The 18,596-nt window shown below is 36.2% G+C and overlaps 1 protein-coding gene across 3 annotated transcripts in view; it reads right to left on the minus strand.

Annotated features, from left to right (window-relative positions):
* The window catches only part of ktub (Tub domain-containing protein ktub), a 208,039-nt gene that overhangs the window by 91,203 nt on the left and 98,240 nt on the right, over nucleotides 1-18,596 (minus strand). Inside the window, exon 1 of one of the 3 annotated variants that reach the window (XM_089239407.1) lies at nucleotides 13,237-13,437. The exons of the other annotated variants lie outside the window; for them this stretch is intronic. Within the exon in view, the coding sequence (XP_089095533.1) occupies nucleotides 13,237-13,289 (53 nt within the window). The 5' untranslated portion in view covers nucleotides 13,290-13,437. Of the gene's footprint in view, nucleotides 1-13,236; nucleotides 13,438-18,596 lie in introns of those variants that run through there. 3 annotated transcript variants of the gene reach the window in all.

Raw genomic sequence — 18,596 nt, forward strand, 5'->3', positions numbered from 1 at the left:
TCAATACGGAAAAATAAACTATTATAGAAGTTTCTGAAAATAATTTTTTTGGAAACCAAATTCATATTTTCATAATATCTAGTCGAAGAGTATATATACTTCGTTCTTTAATTGATCATTTCAGATTTACCTAAATTGATTAGATTTACCTACGATGGTGTTTTGAAATTGATCGTCTACTTTGTGTAGCTGATTAACATAAAATCAATTTTAAAAAATTCGGGAAACTCGTATTATCTCCAATCGATAGCGGATTTATTTTTACGTGAATACGTCTTGTAAATTTGACCGAACCTGCTGCATTTCCGAATAGTTGGTGTTATGAGAATTTGGGTTGTTTTCTTATCTCAAGAAATGTGTGAAAAATTGCAGAATTTTTTTATGTCTATGAAAATATTTCGTTGAAACAAACTCAATGATACTTTACTGATATTAGTAAGTTTTAAGCTTTTTTTTTACAAAACCTCTGCGACGCTTTTGTAATACTGTAAAACCCTTTTACACTATGTATTTCAAGAAGTAAAAAATTATAGCACGGATACATCTGGCATATGTCTAACTGGTGTTTATATGTCTTCAGGTTCGGATACCATACCGTCGACACTGTAGCGTAACCAGGGCCAGTATTAGCAGACGCAGGTCCCAGTGCGTAAATAATAGCGGGTCCAAAGGCGGATCTTAATAATTTTGGGGCCCCTTATGCCCGATTTTATATACTGTGTTCTGTAGGAGAGAAGAATCGGCGTACGAAAAGTCACTTACATTATTACAAAATGTACAGGAATGTAGAAATTTTCCTATAAAAATCAAAAAAAATTAAACCCAATTAAATTTATATTAACAAAAAATTAAAGTTTTGAGCTGAGGAAAATTTTAAATTGATGAAAGAAATAATTCCAAAACCAATTACATTATGATCTGTTGAAAGAAATTGTCCAAGAACTAATCAACATTCAAAATCGATGAATCGAAAATAAGAAAAACAATTGGCAGAGATGATTCCCCAGCACCCATTAAAATTCAGAATATATGAAAGAAATAATTCCAGGACTGATGAAATTTCAGAATTTATTAGAGAAACAATTCCAGAATTATTTTTTTCTAGATGAAAATGCATAATTCCAGAATAGATGAACATCCAAAATCTATGAAAGAAATTATTATTACCCTAAATGCGGGGCCCGTGCTACCGAACCTATCGCACACTCCTGGCTCTGAGCGTAGTGAAATCATTTTACGACGAAAAACTCTAGAAGTAAAATATGCGGATAAAAGTCAGTTATTTCTTACATGTAGGGGGAGAGGTGGGTAAGAGTATGCACGCAATATTTTTGCTGTTACAACAGGGTAAGTAGAAAAATCACTTGACCCGGGGGCCCATGATATTCTTAAGATGGCCCTGTGTTAGATCATGCATTCTTTGATAACAATTGTTTGTATTGGTGTGTACTATCACCTGTTAAAGTTTTTACCACATTTTCTCTGAATCACCCTGTGTATATATATAGACCTCAGATATGTCATTCATATTCCAAGAAGTAGTTGTATAGTTATTAACCTCTTCGCTCCAAAAGTACACATATATGTACCTCATTTTTAACATGATTTTAAATGGTGTTTAATTAGGGCTGGGAATCGATTGTAATTTTGAACTGGTTAATCAAAAAAAATTTGAATCGATTAATCGAATTTTAGTCGAATATTTTCAAATGATATTACTTTAAAACAAACTTATTAGATAACTTTTTTATTAATTGGTGCTACAAAAATATATTTGATTCATTTCACTCACCTATTCACCTAGATATAAACACATACGGGAATAAATTAAGAAATTGAGGCTGCACGCTTGAATTAACGTTAAACATTTTTGTCACACATACACACACACACACAGTTCCTAGGATTTCTTCACTTAGGCTGGGATTACACTTTAAAAGTTTGATAAAAGTCATTTTATAAAACTTGAAAAATGCTACGAATAATATCATCGGTTTCATTTTCTAGAATGTAACCAATAATCTTATTGGTGGCATTTTTTCAAGTTTTATAAAAGTACTTTTACAGTATAATCCTGGCCTAAGTTCACGTCGTTTTTTCTATAAAATCAGTCATTTCAGGAATTTTAGGTCAGTCTCTAATTTTATAGCTACTTTTGATCATTATACTGCTGTTACTTTTGCTCCCAATGAAACTGCTCCCAAATGATGCTGAGCAGGGGGGGGAGGGGGAGGATTTTTCTCGAATAGGTAAACTGCTGTTCTCAGAGGAAACAACAAATTTTGGTTTTGTTCTCTTAAACTTCCATCAAACCCAATTTAAACTGAAATAATCACCAGGTTTCGTTTCATCGACTGGGATGTTCCCCATGTCGAATTTCAACATGACCACAGAAAAAGATTGCTGCCTCAAGGACTGCCTCACCGAGTAATTAACGCACTAACCTCTCGGTGAGTATATCAAAAAACAAATGTCGAAAGCTGCCGTTCGGAATCGGCAATAAATTGTAGGATCCGGTCTAATTTACCCTCGTGTGTAGAAAATGACCGTGGTGTGACAAAAATGATCAATGACCATGTCGAAAACTTTGATCAAAATATTGATGAAAATGTTTTTAAATGTGGTCACTTATCTGAAATAGAATACAATTTGTCACTGTTTATAATTGAAAAATAATATAATACAGCATCTTGAAATATTATTTTAAGACGTATAATCGGTTTCACCAAACAAATGTGGCGCCGCTGTGGTGGTCGAGTGGTTATAGTGACGGACTCGCGATGCGAGGATCCGGGTTCGAACCCCACAGTGGTGGTCGGCTGAAGTTGGTTTTCTGTGGTTCCCAACTTCAAGGCGCGAATGCGAGCCGATCTCCCCGTTAAAAAGTCTCGCCACAGAGAGCAACAGTCCTACAACGAAAAATCATTCAATCATAATACTTCACTCATAGTTTGAAAAACTGGTGGCAGATGGCAGCACTACACATAACAAGCATTACAGAGAAACAAAAAAAAACTTCGCGTCAGGTTTCACTACACGTACACGCACATTCCCGCGCGTACCGATTCGTTGGGGGTTCCGCGGGGGTTGTGGGCGGGGTGCATGTGTGGTGTAGCAGTAGTAGGTAGGGCTCGTAGGTAGGGTAAAAAAGGGTTCGGGGATCCATGATGTTCTTAAGTCAGCCACCTCGTTGGGCAATTTGCCTGTTGTGGCGTTGTATTTGTATTGTATTGTAAATCAAAATAAATAATGAACTTTAAATAAAACTTTTAATCAAATTTTAATTTAATTGATCTAGTTAATTAACTCGACTGAAATTTTTAACTGAGATTAACAATCTCACTATTAATTGGACCAGCCCTATTTTTAATTATTCTTTTACCAAGTTACTACCTGACTCAAATGGTACAAGTAAAGATATCAACCCAAATTAATTAAATGATTAATTATTTTTTCTTTTTAAAGATCATTTTGGCATACAATAAACACAAATGAATCAAAAAAAAAATTGACAGTTTTGGGCCAGGTGTGAAGAAATTAAAATAAAAAAATTAACTTTTGATATTTGGTCACTCTGTTCTAAAAACCCCAGTTACAAAGTTGTTGCCCTGTTTCTCCTGAGACCAACAAAAAATATTCCAAGTGCAATATCCGTTGAGATATTTGAATTCCAAATCGCTGAAAATATAAGAGAAAGCACAGCATATGAAGCGTACAATTATCTTGTTCATTAGTTTATGCGGTTCATTCCTTCATTTACAGCGATATTCAAATTCAAATATCTAACCGAAAAAATATTGCACTTAAAACATATAATCTCAACTCTCTAATTGGGTTTTTAGGACAGGGTGACCAAATAAAAGGTTAAATTTTTTGTTTTAATAACTGTACAACCCCTTACAATATAAATGACGTATCTGAGGTTTACCCGTTATTTGAATACTTTTCGCAACTGGAAGTATGCTTCTAGAATCAACGGTTCACGAGTTATTCTACGACAGCGTTTCTTTACCTTTCGGAACCCAAGGAACAGTAAAATGTCTGAAACTAGTTTACGGACCACTTGGGTCCCTTATTACTTGACATTCCTGTAATTTTTTGTTCCAATTTTTTTTATACATGTCTCGTTTTCTCAACGATACTTTTTTTTGAATTCGTAACATTTACTAAAGTCGTGAATACGCAGCGTTTTCATAATACGGTAGACTCTCGATAATCCGGCGTTTTTTAGGCGGTTTTCATGGGCGGAGATATGGAGCATGGGAGCTTTGTGTCGTGCAGTCATCAAGGGTACACGAGTGGGCCTTCGACTCCGAAAGTCCATATCGATGATGTTTCGTTGAATGGTTCGCACGCTGACACTTGTTGATGGTCCAGCATTGAAATCTGCAGCAATTTGCGGAAGGAATGCACGTCTGTCACGTTTAATGATTCTCGTCAGTCCCGTTCTTGCATGATCTTTTTCCGGCCGCAGCGATGTCGTAGATTTAATTTTTTACCGGATTCCCGATATTCACGGTACACTCGTGAAATGGTCGTACGTGAAAATCCAAATTTCATCGCTACCTCGGAGATGCTATGTCCCATCACTCGTGCGCCGACTATAACACCACGTTCAAACTCACTTAAATCTCGATAACCTGCCATTGTAGCAGCAGTAACCGATCTAAAAACTATGCCAGACACTTGTTGTGTTATATAGGCGTTGCCGACCGCAGCGCCGTACTCTGACTGGTTCCATATCTCTTTATTTGCATACGCATGCCTGTACCAGTTTTTTTGGCTCTCCAGTTTATTATGATAATTATATCGAAAAATATAAATATTCATTTCACATATTTGTCAGGTTCACCACTTTTTCTGCAGTTTTTCAGAAATTTTAATAAAAATTAGTGATTTTCCCTACTTCTGGCAACATTTTTTAATGACAATTGGTTATGTTCCGTATATTAACTTATATAAGATCCTAGTTTACCGTATTTTTTCAATGAAATATATATAGATATACACACACACACACACACACACACATACAGTAATCTGATCATTTGAATATTTTCTTCTCTAAACACATTTGTTTACTCTGCCCTTTATTTACACACCCTTCAGTGATTTTAGAAGTAATTATAAAATTGCATTTAAGGCAATAAATAGCATACGAAGTACGAAAGCCTGGATAACCAAGCGGAGATTGAGATGTTGTTCGGAAAAAAATTCACATTCTTCTGTGGGGAATCGAACCACCAATCTCTCACTGAGAGATTGGTGGATCTCTAGTGAGAGATTGGTGGTTCGATTCCCCACAGAGGAATGTGAATTTTCTTTCCGAACAACATCTCGATCTCCGCTTGGTTATCCAGGCTTTCGTACTTCGTATGAAAAGCGGAGAGTGGCATCGTTTCTCTCTCTATAAATAAATAGCATGATAAAATTTAGTGATATCCTATATTTACGATTGCAAGTTCCTGCATTTTTCTCGATGATGTATAGTGAACCTAAGTGTGAAGGTATATTTTAATTGAACCCATATGAATATTACTAATATCAATTACAATGGTTAAATAATTTTTCATTTAGTGAGAATTAAATTATCGAGTCGAACCACTCATACCATCGTCGTGGATCTTAGATTGAGAAACGTTGTTCTAGAATAAAGGGACTTTCCTATGCACCCTGTAAATTTTCCTTCCGATATGAATATTACTATTATCCCGTTTCGACGGGACGATGGAGTTCGTTGTAACGAACGTCGACTGTATGAAGAAAATTCTAGTAGTTGCATTAAAAAAGCCCTGAAATCACAAGAAAAAACTTTCAGAACTCCATCGAAAACCCAATTCTTTCAACAAGTTTGACATGCAATGATAAATCCACCAGCCTGGCCTGTGAACAACCCTACGATGAAGATTGGATTCAGTGTGGAAAATGTAAGAAATGGTGGCATAAAATGCTTTAGTTCCGAAGTTACGAAAACATTCGTTTGCGACTACTTTGAAATCTTCGGTTGCGTAGTACTCTTACCCGGCAGACGGGGAAAATACATATTCGCCATTTTTGTTTTTTAGAAAATTTGAAAATCATGTGTTTTTATATATATATACGGGGTGATTATAAAAAACTATCCCGACATATGGGCCCCTAACTATCATACCATTCACAGAAACTGAATGAAATTTTGGCATAAGGTATTTTGATGTATGCGCTCAAGAATGATATGGAAAACAACAGTGTCACTCTAACAGTTACGGTTACAGTGAGAAAATTTCGAAAATATCAAATGGCAACACCAAGTTTTTTGTATTTAATGCGATCTCCATACTGAAAAGCACTAAATAGCGTTGGAATGGCACCTGTAGTACGAAAATCCCCGGAGCTAGGCAAGGAAAAAGTAAAAAGGACTTTGCCGTGCACCAGAGCATTAATGTTCGTTTCATTCGTCACACCGTTTCTTCGGCTGACATCCCAGCCTGATTAGTCCTCCACAAGGTCATGTGGAAAATTTGTGAAACACAATAAAATGCTTTATTTTATGCTGCTTCTCTGTCCTTATTGGTTGTCCTCACTTTTAGCCTATCTACCGCCGGTGATTTTCATGCTACAGTTGCCGTTCGAACGCTATTTAGGGTTTTTCACAATGGAGATCACATTCCAATACAAAAAACTTGGTGTTGCCATTTGATATTTTCGAAATGTTCTCACTGTAACCGTAACTGTTAGAGTGACACTGTTGTTTTCCATATCATTCTTGAGCGCATACATCACAATACCTTATGCCAAAATTTCATTCAGTTTCTGTGAATGGTATGATAGTTAGGGGCCCATATGTCGGGATAGTTTTTTTATAATCACCCTGTATATAGTTACCTTTTTACTTTCTCATACCTTTATTTCTGATTTAATAAGCTTATGCTTCGTGAAATTTTCGGCACGTCATCTCTTCAAGTTTGATTTTTATAATCCAAAATTCACTAGAGTACGTGCTCTTACGAACTTATATTCTGACATATCCAATGACACCCTATTTATACGAATATATTTTCAGTTTCAGAGGCATAGAAAGATGTATGTCAAACATCACAAATAGAGACAGAAAGCTTTGGATGAGAAGCCAAACAACCGTGTATGATATCATGGAAAGAATTAAACGTTTGAAATGGAAATGGGCTGGGCATATATATATTGCAAAAAGACAGGACAACAGATACAAATACAAGGCCACAACAGGCAAAATGCCCAACGAGGTGGCTGAGAAAAAGATACCCATAATAAATATGGATGTCATATATTTCAAAAATACAGCAACCCAACTAAAAATGTAATTACAAACAATATATGGACCACAAATATTCTAAACTAGCTGTTACCCACGACTTTGCTCACGTGTATATAGTAATCTGAAAATTACTCGGCGATGATTCCTCCATATAAAATTTGAACGTCTCATAATTGAATTTTCAGAAATTCCGTCTTAGTGGGTATCTACATTATCAAATGTAATAGTGACCAAATTTCATATTTATTGATTCAGTGGTTTTGGCTCGACCATGATTGCGCTTTGAACCACCTTATAATCCCCTTAGAGGTTGAAATTTGAAAAGTCCCTCCTTAGTTAGTCTTTATATCATAAAATAAAACTTCTAACTAAATTTCATGTTTGTAGCTTCAGTTGTTTCGGATAAAAATGATTTCTCTATGTAACCTTCGAACCCCCTTATGGGTCGAATTTCGAAAAACCCCGTCTTAGTTAGTCTTTACGTCATAAAATAAAAATACTGACCAAATTTCATATACATACCTTCAGCGGTTTCTGCTCGGCGATGATGAATTAGTCAGGACATGTTATTTTATATATATAGATTAAAACCCGCCCCCCCCATAATGTTAAACGACCGAGAAAATGTGCCATTCCACTGTCTCTGCTGAAAAGAAATAATTTTATGCTGATTATCACTACCTGTTTTTTAGGAATATTTGTGACTCCCTCCCACCCCCAACTTCATGCTAAGACCAACCAATATGGGCCTTAAGCAGCGTCATCAATACAAATCAACCAAAAAAAGAATTAATTTAGACCTTTGAGTGTGGTTAGCAGGATATTTCAACGCCTACCATAGTATCTGAGTAGTTAAAAGATGAAATTTAGCACTTTTGAAGTGTCAGAAATTTTAAGTTTCACGAAAACAAGCGTGTAATTATTTTTTTGTATGTTTATCCAATTTGTCATAAGCTTGTGTTGCCAGGCCCGTCATTTAGGGGGTGCTGTTGCCCCCCTGGCTTTTGAAAATACACTAAAAATGGTATATATATATATATATACGCATTGAGTACATGTGCTTTGCCACCCCCCCCCCTCCCGGAAAAAGTTGAAATGACGGCCCTGTGTGGTGTATTGCATCATTATAAGCTTTCAAAACATATGTATATACAGGGTGCATAGGTTACGGGCGTATGATATTTTACTAGCGAACCGTTGGTCCTAGAGGCATAGATGAGAAAAAGTATCCAAATAACGTGAAGTACTCAGATATGTCATTCATATTGCAAGTTGTTTTATAGTTATTAAAATAAGTATGTTAACTTTTTATATGAACACCCTGTGCTCAAAAATCTAATTACCAAGTTGTCGCCCTCTCTCCACCGATGCCAACTAAAAAATTTCCATGCTTCTAAGTGCAATGAAATATTCGAATTCAAAAAATGAAAGAAAGTTGGGAGAAAACAGCTTTAAAAATACGGATAAACCATTTAGCCTGCATTTAACGCTGATTAGAAGCACGAAAATTTTTTAGTTGTCATCAGGAGAGACAAGGCAACAACTTTCTAATTGAGTTTTTGATCACAGGGCGTCTGTATAAAATGTTCACATCTATATTTTAACAACTATACAAGACAACTTGCAACGTGAATGACGTATCTGAATTGTTCACGTTGTTTGGATACCTTTTATAATTGGAAGTATGCCTCTAGAATCAACGATTCATCAGTAAAATATCATATGCCCTGTTGCCTATGCATCCTGTATATACAGTGTCACTTTATTAAATCTGACATTATTTTTTGCAATCTAAAAGAAGGCAAGACTTTTTTTGTATTGCTTTTTTCTTAATTTTAATTTAAAATATCAAATAAGGACTTTAACAGAAATAAGTCGAAAACGTATTTAGTTACTATTGGAAAAAATTTTAATAAAGTTGCAAGCTTTGTTTTTTTTTAATTGTATTGATAAATTAGCACTTGGTTTGTTCAGAGCCTGAACAAGGTAGTGTAGAATGTAGAGCTTGACAATAATTCGGAGACAACTATTTATCTCTATACTTATTATACACGAAATGCTCAGCTATGCAAAATACGTAGGGGAGATTGCGGGAGGAAGGTTGTCACACTTTTTACATTTCAGTTAATTTCGGTATGTAATTCAAACCAATCCAAATATTTAATGCATCTACATCAAGTTTGAACATTCGGCGTGTACTAGAGCTTTTGCGGATACAAAAAAATCGCTCTTTCTATGAAGTATAATTTTTTAAAAATTTCTTGTCCAATCCAACCCCATATACGGGACAAGTTGTCACAGACCATGGGGTACGTTGTCACACAACATTACTTAGGTATTCACTCATTATAAAATATTGAAAATGGTAGAACTAAATAAGCTTTATAAAATTTATCATGAATTCTCTTGTTTAATCCTATTTTATTGTCAATCTGCCCATCAAAGTGGAAAAAAAAGCTGAAATAATTGATTACTTAGGTTTATATAGATATCTTTATGTATCCCTCTTCTTTTGCTTGTTACACTGGAAAATTACGAATGTTGATAATGCAATTTGTTTGAATTTTACTTATGGCCGCTTTTGAACAGTAATTTCGGCTATTGTGACAAGGGTTGCCACTTGTAGACAGTGGCATCGTAACAAAAAGTACGGAGAAGGGTACAACGGGTCTCGTACCGTGTGAAGTGGAATAAGAGCCTCCAAATTATTGAGAATTTTTATTAATACACATATGCAACATTTTACGTTTTAGTGCCCGAAGGTTCATGACATCATATCTCATGGGTGACTGATCGGTTCAGAATTGTAATTTTTCTCTGTTACTGAGAGAGCATGGTTATGCCGTCTGTATCTCTATCTTTATCACGCTTTCTCTTTTGCCTCGAAAACTCCTTGGAACATAATGTACATCTACAAACCTTGTGATGAAATTTGTAACATTTTTAAATATTCCATTACGAAAAACGTTCAACTGACAAATAAAATATTCCCCTTTTCAAAAGTTTAAAATTATTAATAATTTTGAGTTTTTTTTAATCCTTCAATGCACCATATGACTGATAAACTACAATCAATCGATAATCAATTATTCCGCTTAATAAACAATAGGAAAAATCAAATTATTTTCTTGTGTTCTAGTCCATAGGAACGAGTGATAAATTTTGAATTAAAACATGGTAGAAAAAGACGTAAATTACCATGTTGAAATTAAATAAATTTGGTATTATGAAATAATAATTCGTGCATATTTGAAAAATTTGAATAAATTGATTAAATTACTCAGAATTAGCGTGCCATGGGTTTCCGTTAAAACGACTCATTGTTGTCGTTTTTCAATTCACTGAACTTGCTTTCAATTCACTGAGTGATGATTTTTAGTGATCATAAGTGAGAATTATGTAAAATCTGTCTTTGCATAGTGTTATTCTCATCAAATAATGTTTTCTATAATATTATATACAGCATTTCACAGCTGATGCTAAACGCTCGCTTGATTTATAGCTGCATAAGTTATTAATCTGAGAGAAAACGCTTAACTTCATATTCCAGATAAGTTACAATGCATTTTTTTAATATTGTTATATTGGTACGGCCTTAAAAGATCGAGCAGTGCTTTTTCTTCATACAGAAAATCACAATGTAAGAACTATTCCATTAGACTTGAAAAATTTCACCCTAGTGCTTTAATTTTTGAATGTTCTCATGTATGCAAACTCCCTAAACACAGTGCCATCTTAACGCATAGACCCACTCGGGCCTCAAGAGAAGAGGGGCCTCACAAAAATGAGATTCTGTTGAAATTTTCTATAATTTATCAGGTAGGGCCTCAGAAAAACCACTTGGCCCGGGGGCCCATGATGCTCTTAAGACGGCCCTGCCTAAACATGTCTCTTATTTTTCCCGGATTTGACGTTTTTCTTTACACATACATTATGTACACATCACACACACTGCCCCACACACCATAGGCCACCTCATAGACTAAAGATATACTATTATAACTCCATGGGCCACCTCTATAGGTAGCCAGCTAATAAGACCGGTAGAACGGCCTAAAAATAAGTGCTGCGGAACCGGCGAATCAATCGCTATTCAGTTCAGTTCATTCAGTTCAGTTCATTCAGTTCAGTTCATTCAGTTCAGTTCAGTTCATTCAGTTCAGTTCATTCAGTTCAGTTCATTCAGTTCAGTTCATTCAGTTCAGTTCATTCAGTTCAGTTCATTCAGTTCTTCTATATTCAGTTCTTATCACATCAGTTTCCATTTCAACCAGTGTGTTGATTAAAAAATCCCAATTTGAAATAATTTTATTTGTCCTTACTTTCGGAACAGATCCTAATTGTAGTCACCTATGTAAGTAGATGAGACCGGTCGTCCACTGGAAGGTACTGAGAAAAAACAAGTCTTGTATACGCACAAGACCGCTCTAGTAGTCTTAGGCCCAACACATAGAGAGGTCACCACGAGGTACAAAATGCATAGTACGGACTAGCGACGTAAACAATTGTATTGCCGCACATACTCGGGGAGCGAGACAAAGAAGAGAAAAGCTGCGGTTATAGTGAAGTGAAGAGATACGAATTCCAAGAATAGCGACTAGGAAGAAAAAAATGCATGGGGTGGAGGAAGAGATGTCCACACATAGTACAAAAGGAGGAGGATAGAGAAAATGGCCAGAGGGTTTCTGAAATGCAAGGGTGTGATGATGATTATCCCTCCACAAAAGAGGGAAAGGGAAAAAGGGAGAAACGGACCAATCAGCAGGTGAAAACAAACCGGATTGTTCAAGTCACGCATCTCGTTGAGTGGCCTCTTTCTGTTCTTTGTCTCGCTGCTGGAGTATGTGAGGTGTAGAACAAAACAATACAATTGTTTTTTTTTTCTTCGTTAGTCTATTATGCACTTCCGTACCTTGTGGTCGCCTCAATATGCGTTCGGCCAAAGAGGCCACTCAACGAGGTGCGCGACTTGAACAATCCGGTTTGTTTTCACCTGCTGATTTTCGCTATCTGCTGATATGTCCCATCACACCCTTACATTTCAGAACCCCTCCTGCCATTCTCTCTATCCAACACTCGACTTACTATTATCACTCGCAGTAGCTTCCAGTGGACGACCAGCTTAGTCGTCCGGATGACCAGAGTGAGATAAAATGAACTTCGTCATTGGTTAAAATCATTGCGTGAATAAAAAATTCATCACACTTTTGCTAGTCAAAAAAATTATCACCGCTTAAAACTCCACATTTCAATTTCAAACTGTTTTTATACATTATCAACTACATTTAATATTGAATATTTTAAGTCGGTACGAGTTACTCCATGTTTACTATGTTTGTATTTAGTGAATTGAACAAGGCAACAACAAAAAAGTTCGAGTCACAGTGCACAGGGTGCGTACCTAACAGCACACTCTACATTTTACTGGCGAACCGTTCATCTTAGAGGCATACTTGCAATTATAAAAAGTATCCAAATAACGTGTAGAACTCAGATAAAATGTGATTAAAAAAAAAATTCGCAATATTTATCAACCTTACCAAAATTGTCGGTAATTATGAATAACCTGGATTCACCACATTTACCATAATATATATCTTATAGGTCGGAGCACAAACTTACGTCATTGTATAAATCTGAACTATGGTGCTCATTTGTTCAATAAAAACACGTGCGAAATGGTATGAAATAAGGTGGCATAATGAAGATTTGGTTAAAATATCGACAAAACATTATCAATTAATGAATTATTAATGAATCTATGTAACCGGCATTAACGATGGATAAATGTACAGCAATTAAAATTTATTAGTAGTTTTTACACTCTTCCCTCACAGAAAGACATAGCGATGCAAAATCTTTGATGTAAGATAAAATGTTTTCTAAAAAGTGTTTCATTACTAGCATGAAAATAAACTTGATTCGCCTTCACGAAGTTTAATGAAAAATTTGTGCTGACTTACCCGCATAAAGCTCGAGACCAACGCGAACCGTCTTCTCGTCCTTCCACCATCATGACACTTGAGACATTTGCCAACAAAACGAGCCTCTTATTACACGTTAACGTTTAGCCGAACTTCGGACGTAAACAAACCGACTGTTACCGTGGTTACCGATTAACAATACGCCAACATATGTATGAGCTCACTTGCGATGAATATCCTAGACTTACGATACATTCTCTTTTTCATCTCCGACAGACTTTCTTTAGAGAACGCAATCGTTATTATTTTAGAACAAAAAAGAGGAAACGAGCAAGAGGAGAAAAAATATTTTTCTTTTTTGAAAGAGAAGTCATTCTCGAAATACTTCTCGCATGGACAGCGCGCTTTCCTTTTAAACGCGTTTTGCTTAAAATGGTAAGAGTTTCAAACGAGAACGTTCTTTAACTTTTGAAATCAAATTAGTGAAGATAGTTAAATGGCTGGATGACTATGGATAATATTTAGGTTACAAAACGGGGTTCGAAAAACCTTCTAGGTTTAGTTTTTACTTTCACATTCATTCTATCACGCAGTGGTGGTCTTAGGGCAGTGTGACCTGTGCAATTGCACCGGGTGCCAAATAATAGGAGGCACAGAAACAAGTTTGAAAAGTTGAACACACGCTTGAACTCTTTTTATTTTTTTTCGTTTACCACTCATGGGGGTTTACCACCTTCTAATTCTTAATAACCAATCATCCATACGTAAGAATCGATTCATAAGCGCCTTAAGAATCGAGCTCCGAATGCAACCACGATGCGATTGTTAAAAGGCAATTGTTAGGGTGGTGTTTCCCAAAGTGGGAAATATCGCTCCCTTGAGGGCGATGGAAATTACAGGTATAACATAGGATTCTATGGGTTGGCTTGAGTAGGGGGGCGATGAGAGAGGAAAAATTTCTGAAGAAGGGGACGATGTAACAAGAAGTTTTGGAAACTATGTGTTAAGGTCACGTGACGATGGACAGGCCGAAAAATTTCCCTTTTGGGAATTTAGCCACTGATCAATCAGCTCCTAGCTAAACAAGACCGCTCCCCCCAAGGGCCAATAATACAGGAGAATGAATTTGTCCTGCATTTTACGAGACAGTTAGTGACTAGCAATAAACAATAAATCACCCCCTCCTACACATCAGCCTGGATCCACAACTTGAACCGAGCACTGACTGCTGGTTTTGTATAGGGTGTCACGTGGTCTAAGACCGGCCCGCTATCACATACAAGTACAACTCCAATTCAAAAAATTAGAATATAGTGAAAAATGTATGTTTCATGTTTTAAAATAAATGACATCTTGCAAAATAAAGTGTAAATGAATGAAAAAAAAAAATAGCCGTGCTCTGAAGACTTGGAAATATCATATATTATTCACACTTTTACTCAAAACCAATATAGGATATTTAAAAAAATGTTATAATCATTCTCAAAATTAGAATAATCTGGAGAGGCTAAAACAACTTTCAAAATATATGAATATTTGTGGATATTTCTTATTGGTTGACGCTGGGGGCAAAATTAACATAAAATTTTCTATTGCGCATGTGCTACTACTATAAATACCTGCTAGCAAGCAGGTTTTGGTTAGTTATAAGTTGAAAATGGACACAAAGAAAGACGTTCCGATTTCTACTAAACTTCTCATAGTGAGGTTACGGAAAGAAGGCCTTAGGGCCCTTTCACACGGAGTGAATGCGCATGATGGTCCGGAAGAAGTTTTAACTATTGGTGCATAAACAGAGCCTTTCAGACGATGCAGAATGCACCCGCAACTTGGAAGTGTTCGTGCGGGTCCGCATCCGCACATACAGGTTTTGTACATTAGGTTATATGGAGCTATTCACACGACGCGGGACCGGGTCGAACTCTCCCGCATCTTTGGCTACTTTTAAAGATGATTTTGCATGAACTTTTTTTGTTTATATATTTGCCATAAATACCTTTAAAAACACCATATGAAGGTCCCTGTTCATCAAAAGGATGCACCCGCATATTCATCCGTTTCCTTCTGAGATAAAGGAGATATAGCAACTTTAACTGCCTACGTGTTACATACTTTAACACGAGGATTTTTTTTATTAAAATAATTTTAAAAACCTTATAGCACAAAATATGGGTAAATTTTGGTGATTTTTGAAAAAGTTGCATGTTTTTAAAGTTAAAATTCAATAAAAAAATAACCATCAATTAAAATCCGAAAAGCTCGTGTTAAAGTACCGTAAACTGCAGTGACTTTGTGCCACTTTTTGAGGTTTTTCCTTGGTATCTTCTTCCCTTATGCTTTGCCTAGACTGCGGGGGATTTTACTAAAGGTATCCTTACATCTCAGCTTTCGATTTCTGGTTTTAAAAAAAATTATGATTACAGGGAATTTTTTCCGCGTGGCACATGGGGGATGGCGACTATCAGTGCCGTCTTAACGCATGGGTCGACCCAGGCACGTCCGGGGGCCTCAAGAGAAGAGGCCTCACAAAAATGAGATCTGATTGAAATTATCGAAAAAATGCCAGGTAGGGCCTCAGAAAAATCCCTAGGCCCGGTGACCCATAATGCTCTGAAGACGGCCTTGGCGACTATGTGCCATCACTTTTTCTCGCCTGTTACCAATTTTTATTGAATTCCGGTTGTTAACTTTACTTAGAACTCTTTGGAAAAATTATTTCTGCCCAAAATTAGGTCATTTTTGAATGTTTAAATAAAATAATCTCTGAAACCTAAAAAATCAGTTTATTGACATTTTTAAGTAAAGAAAGCATTTATTTTTACTTTTTTCGGAAAATTTTAATTCCCTGAAACATTAACAAAAATAAAGAAGACTTAAAACTCGAAAATATAAGGCTCTTAAAAATAACACAATAAATATAACATTCGTTTCTTCGAATCCACTTGCTGTCCCTGCTGATAAGTCAAGATTTCTTGACTTTCATTATGATTCGGCACCTCAGATACCAAGTTTCGTCAGCTGCGTCAGACCATGAGTAAAATTTGCCAACTTCCTTCATGGCCCTTATACACACCTCCCCAATATGATAAAAAATGGTGAGGATCTATTTGTTTCTTATCACACTAAGAGCCTCTTCAAGTGTCATTTGAGCAATTGTGGTAGGGTCGACTACCCAGCTTCCACATATACTTGCGAACCATTTCTGGGACAATAATAAACTAGTGAAAAAAAGACAAAAACCCTGAATAAACAGGTAGCACAAAGTCACCACCTGAATTTCCATTTCTTTGTTTATGCGTCATATTTCTGCCAAAATGCAGTATTTTTACAATTCAAGTAGGCATTTCTTATCTTATTTAAGAAACTTCTACATAGAAATATTAAATTACCTAGTGTCCACGAAACACACACTGTCTGCACCAGGAGAGGTTTACACGCACTTGAAAAATTTCGTATAAATCACAATATAACCTAAAAATTTCTCTAGACAACAGCTGACAGCAGATGATGCAATAAATGCTGTCAGTGAGTCACCTAAAGCTCTTGAATCGGCATGAAAATTTTTGATTTCCGAGCATAATTTGTTTTCAGTATTTGTTAGACTCCGAAACAAGAAAGCTATTGGTTGCCCATTTTGTAACAAGCAACAACCTAACACATCTTTAGAACTATCTTCTTCTATAGCGATAGGCTTAGTACTGTCAAATATTCCCAACACAAGAGCATTAGAAATGAGATCTTTTAATTCCTTAAATGTTTTAGAGTGCACCTCTAACCGTTGCCATTCTATACTTTGCTTCAATAGTTGTCTCAAAATTGTAGCTTTATTTGAAAAATTGGGAACAAACCTTCTCAAACATTCTTCTTCAATATTCCAAAACACGTTGCAATTCCAGTTTGTTTTTAGGTTCTTTTAGCTCATTTATAGCTTTAACTCTATCAGGGTCAGGTTGCATGCCTGAAGCACTGAATAAATCACCCAAGTGCCTAACCTCGGAAATTCTATTGAATTGTATGCTTATTGAACTTGATGTTAAGAGTTTTAGCTCTTCCGATTACCTTACTAGGATTTCATGTTCTTTCAAAGAATTTGCTGCTATAAGGAGATCATCAAAATATAATATAACACCTGGTTTACATCCCCAAAATTTTCTTGATTACGTTTTTGAAAAGTTTCAGGAGCACATGAAATTCCCACAGGAAGTCGTAGAAATTTGTAACATCTCATTGGTGTGTTGAAAGTACAGGGGTCACTGCTATCCTCATCTAGTGATATTTGGAAAAACACATATGTTAGATCTAATACCGAAAAAACTGACGCATTACACAGCTGTGGTAAAAGCTCTTCAATGGTAGGAATTAATCCATGTTCCCTTTTGATTGCTGCGTTCAGATCCTGAGGATCAAGACAGATTCTTCTTATTGACCCATTGGCAATACTATGACAATATTGCTAACTCAATCAGAAGGGTGATTCACTTTAGCAATAATACCTTGGTTTGCCAATTAATTTAATTTAGATCCCAGTTTAGGTCTTAAACTTAATGGTATTCTATGTGGCGGTCTAACGAATGGAGTAGCATCTTTTACAACCAGGGGCGGTCTTAGATCTAGTGACACCCTGTGCAAAAACAGTAGTCGGTGCCCCTCCCCCAGGTGCGGATCAAGCATGATGTGTCGGAGGAGGCGATTCTTACTAGTCATTACTATCCCGTAAAATACAGATTCGTTCTCTCATATTATCAGGTTATTGGTAGGGTGATCGGCCTCCCCGCCCTCCTGGTTGGATATAAAGGGACGAAGTCGGAAAAGCTTTTTCCTAGAATGGGATTACTGCTATTTAACTTGTAAATAAGCATAAAAACCAACTTGTTTGATTTAATTAAGAGATTTAACATTTTTTTAAAAAACTAAAAACATCACATTTACGCAAGGTACCCATTACAAAAAGATCTATCTTCTTCACACTTACTTTAATTGAATTTTTATGGTAAAATACGTGTAGTGCACGCATCAGTACAGACTAAACTGATAATAATAAAAGTGGTTAAATTAAAGTGATATTTCAGTATGATTTCTCTTTCATATTTACAAAACTTATGAACTTCATTTGAAATTTTCCCTTTCAGACCCAATACTAAGAACCGAAAGTGGCAGGCCCATAACTAGGCTGGGACAATTTGGGAGGTGCCCCGGACGATGACCCCACATCCTGGGGCAAGACCCCTAGGCTGGGATCTTTGGCGGGCTCCCAAGCCAGGCTTTTCATGGGCCCTTCTATGGTAAATTTATAGCATGAAAAAACAAAAAAATAATGGTATTTGTCCCGGGCTCCAGGGCTGGAGCCTTGTCAGCCCGGGCCTCGAGCCGAATGGGGGGCATTTATAACTCCTCCTGTT

The sequence above is a fragment of the Pholcus phalangioides genome, unplaced genomic scaffold (assembly GCF_987345545.1).
Source record: "Pholcus phalangioides strain wild (caught in Gottingen) unplaced genomic scaffold, Ppha-v1.0 ptg000011l_1, whole genome shotgun sequence".
Lineage (NCBI taxonomy): Eukaryota > Metazoa > Arthropoda > Arachnida > Araneae > Pholcidae > Pholcus > Pholcus phalangioides.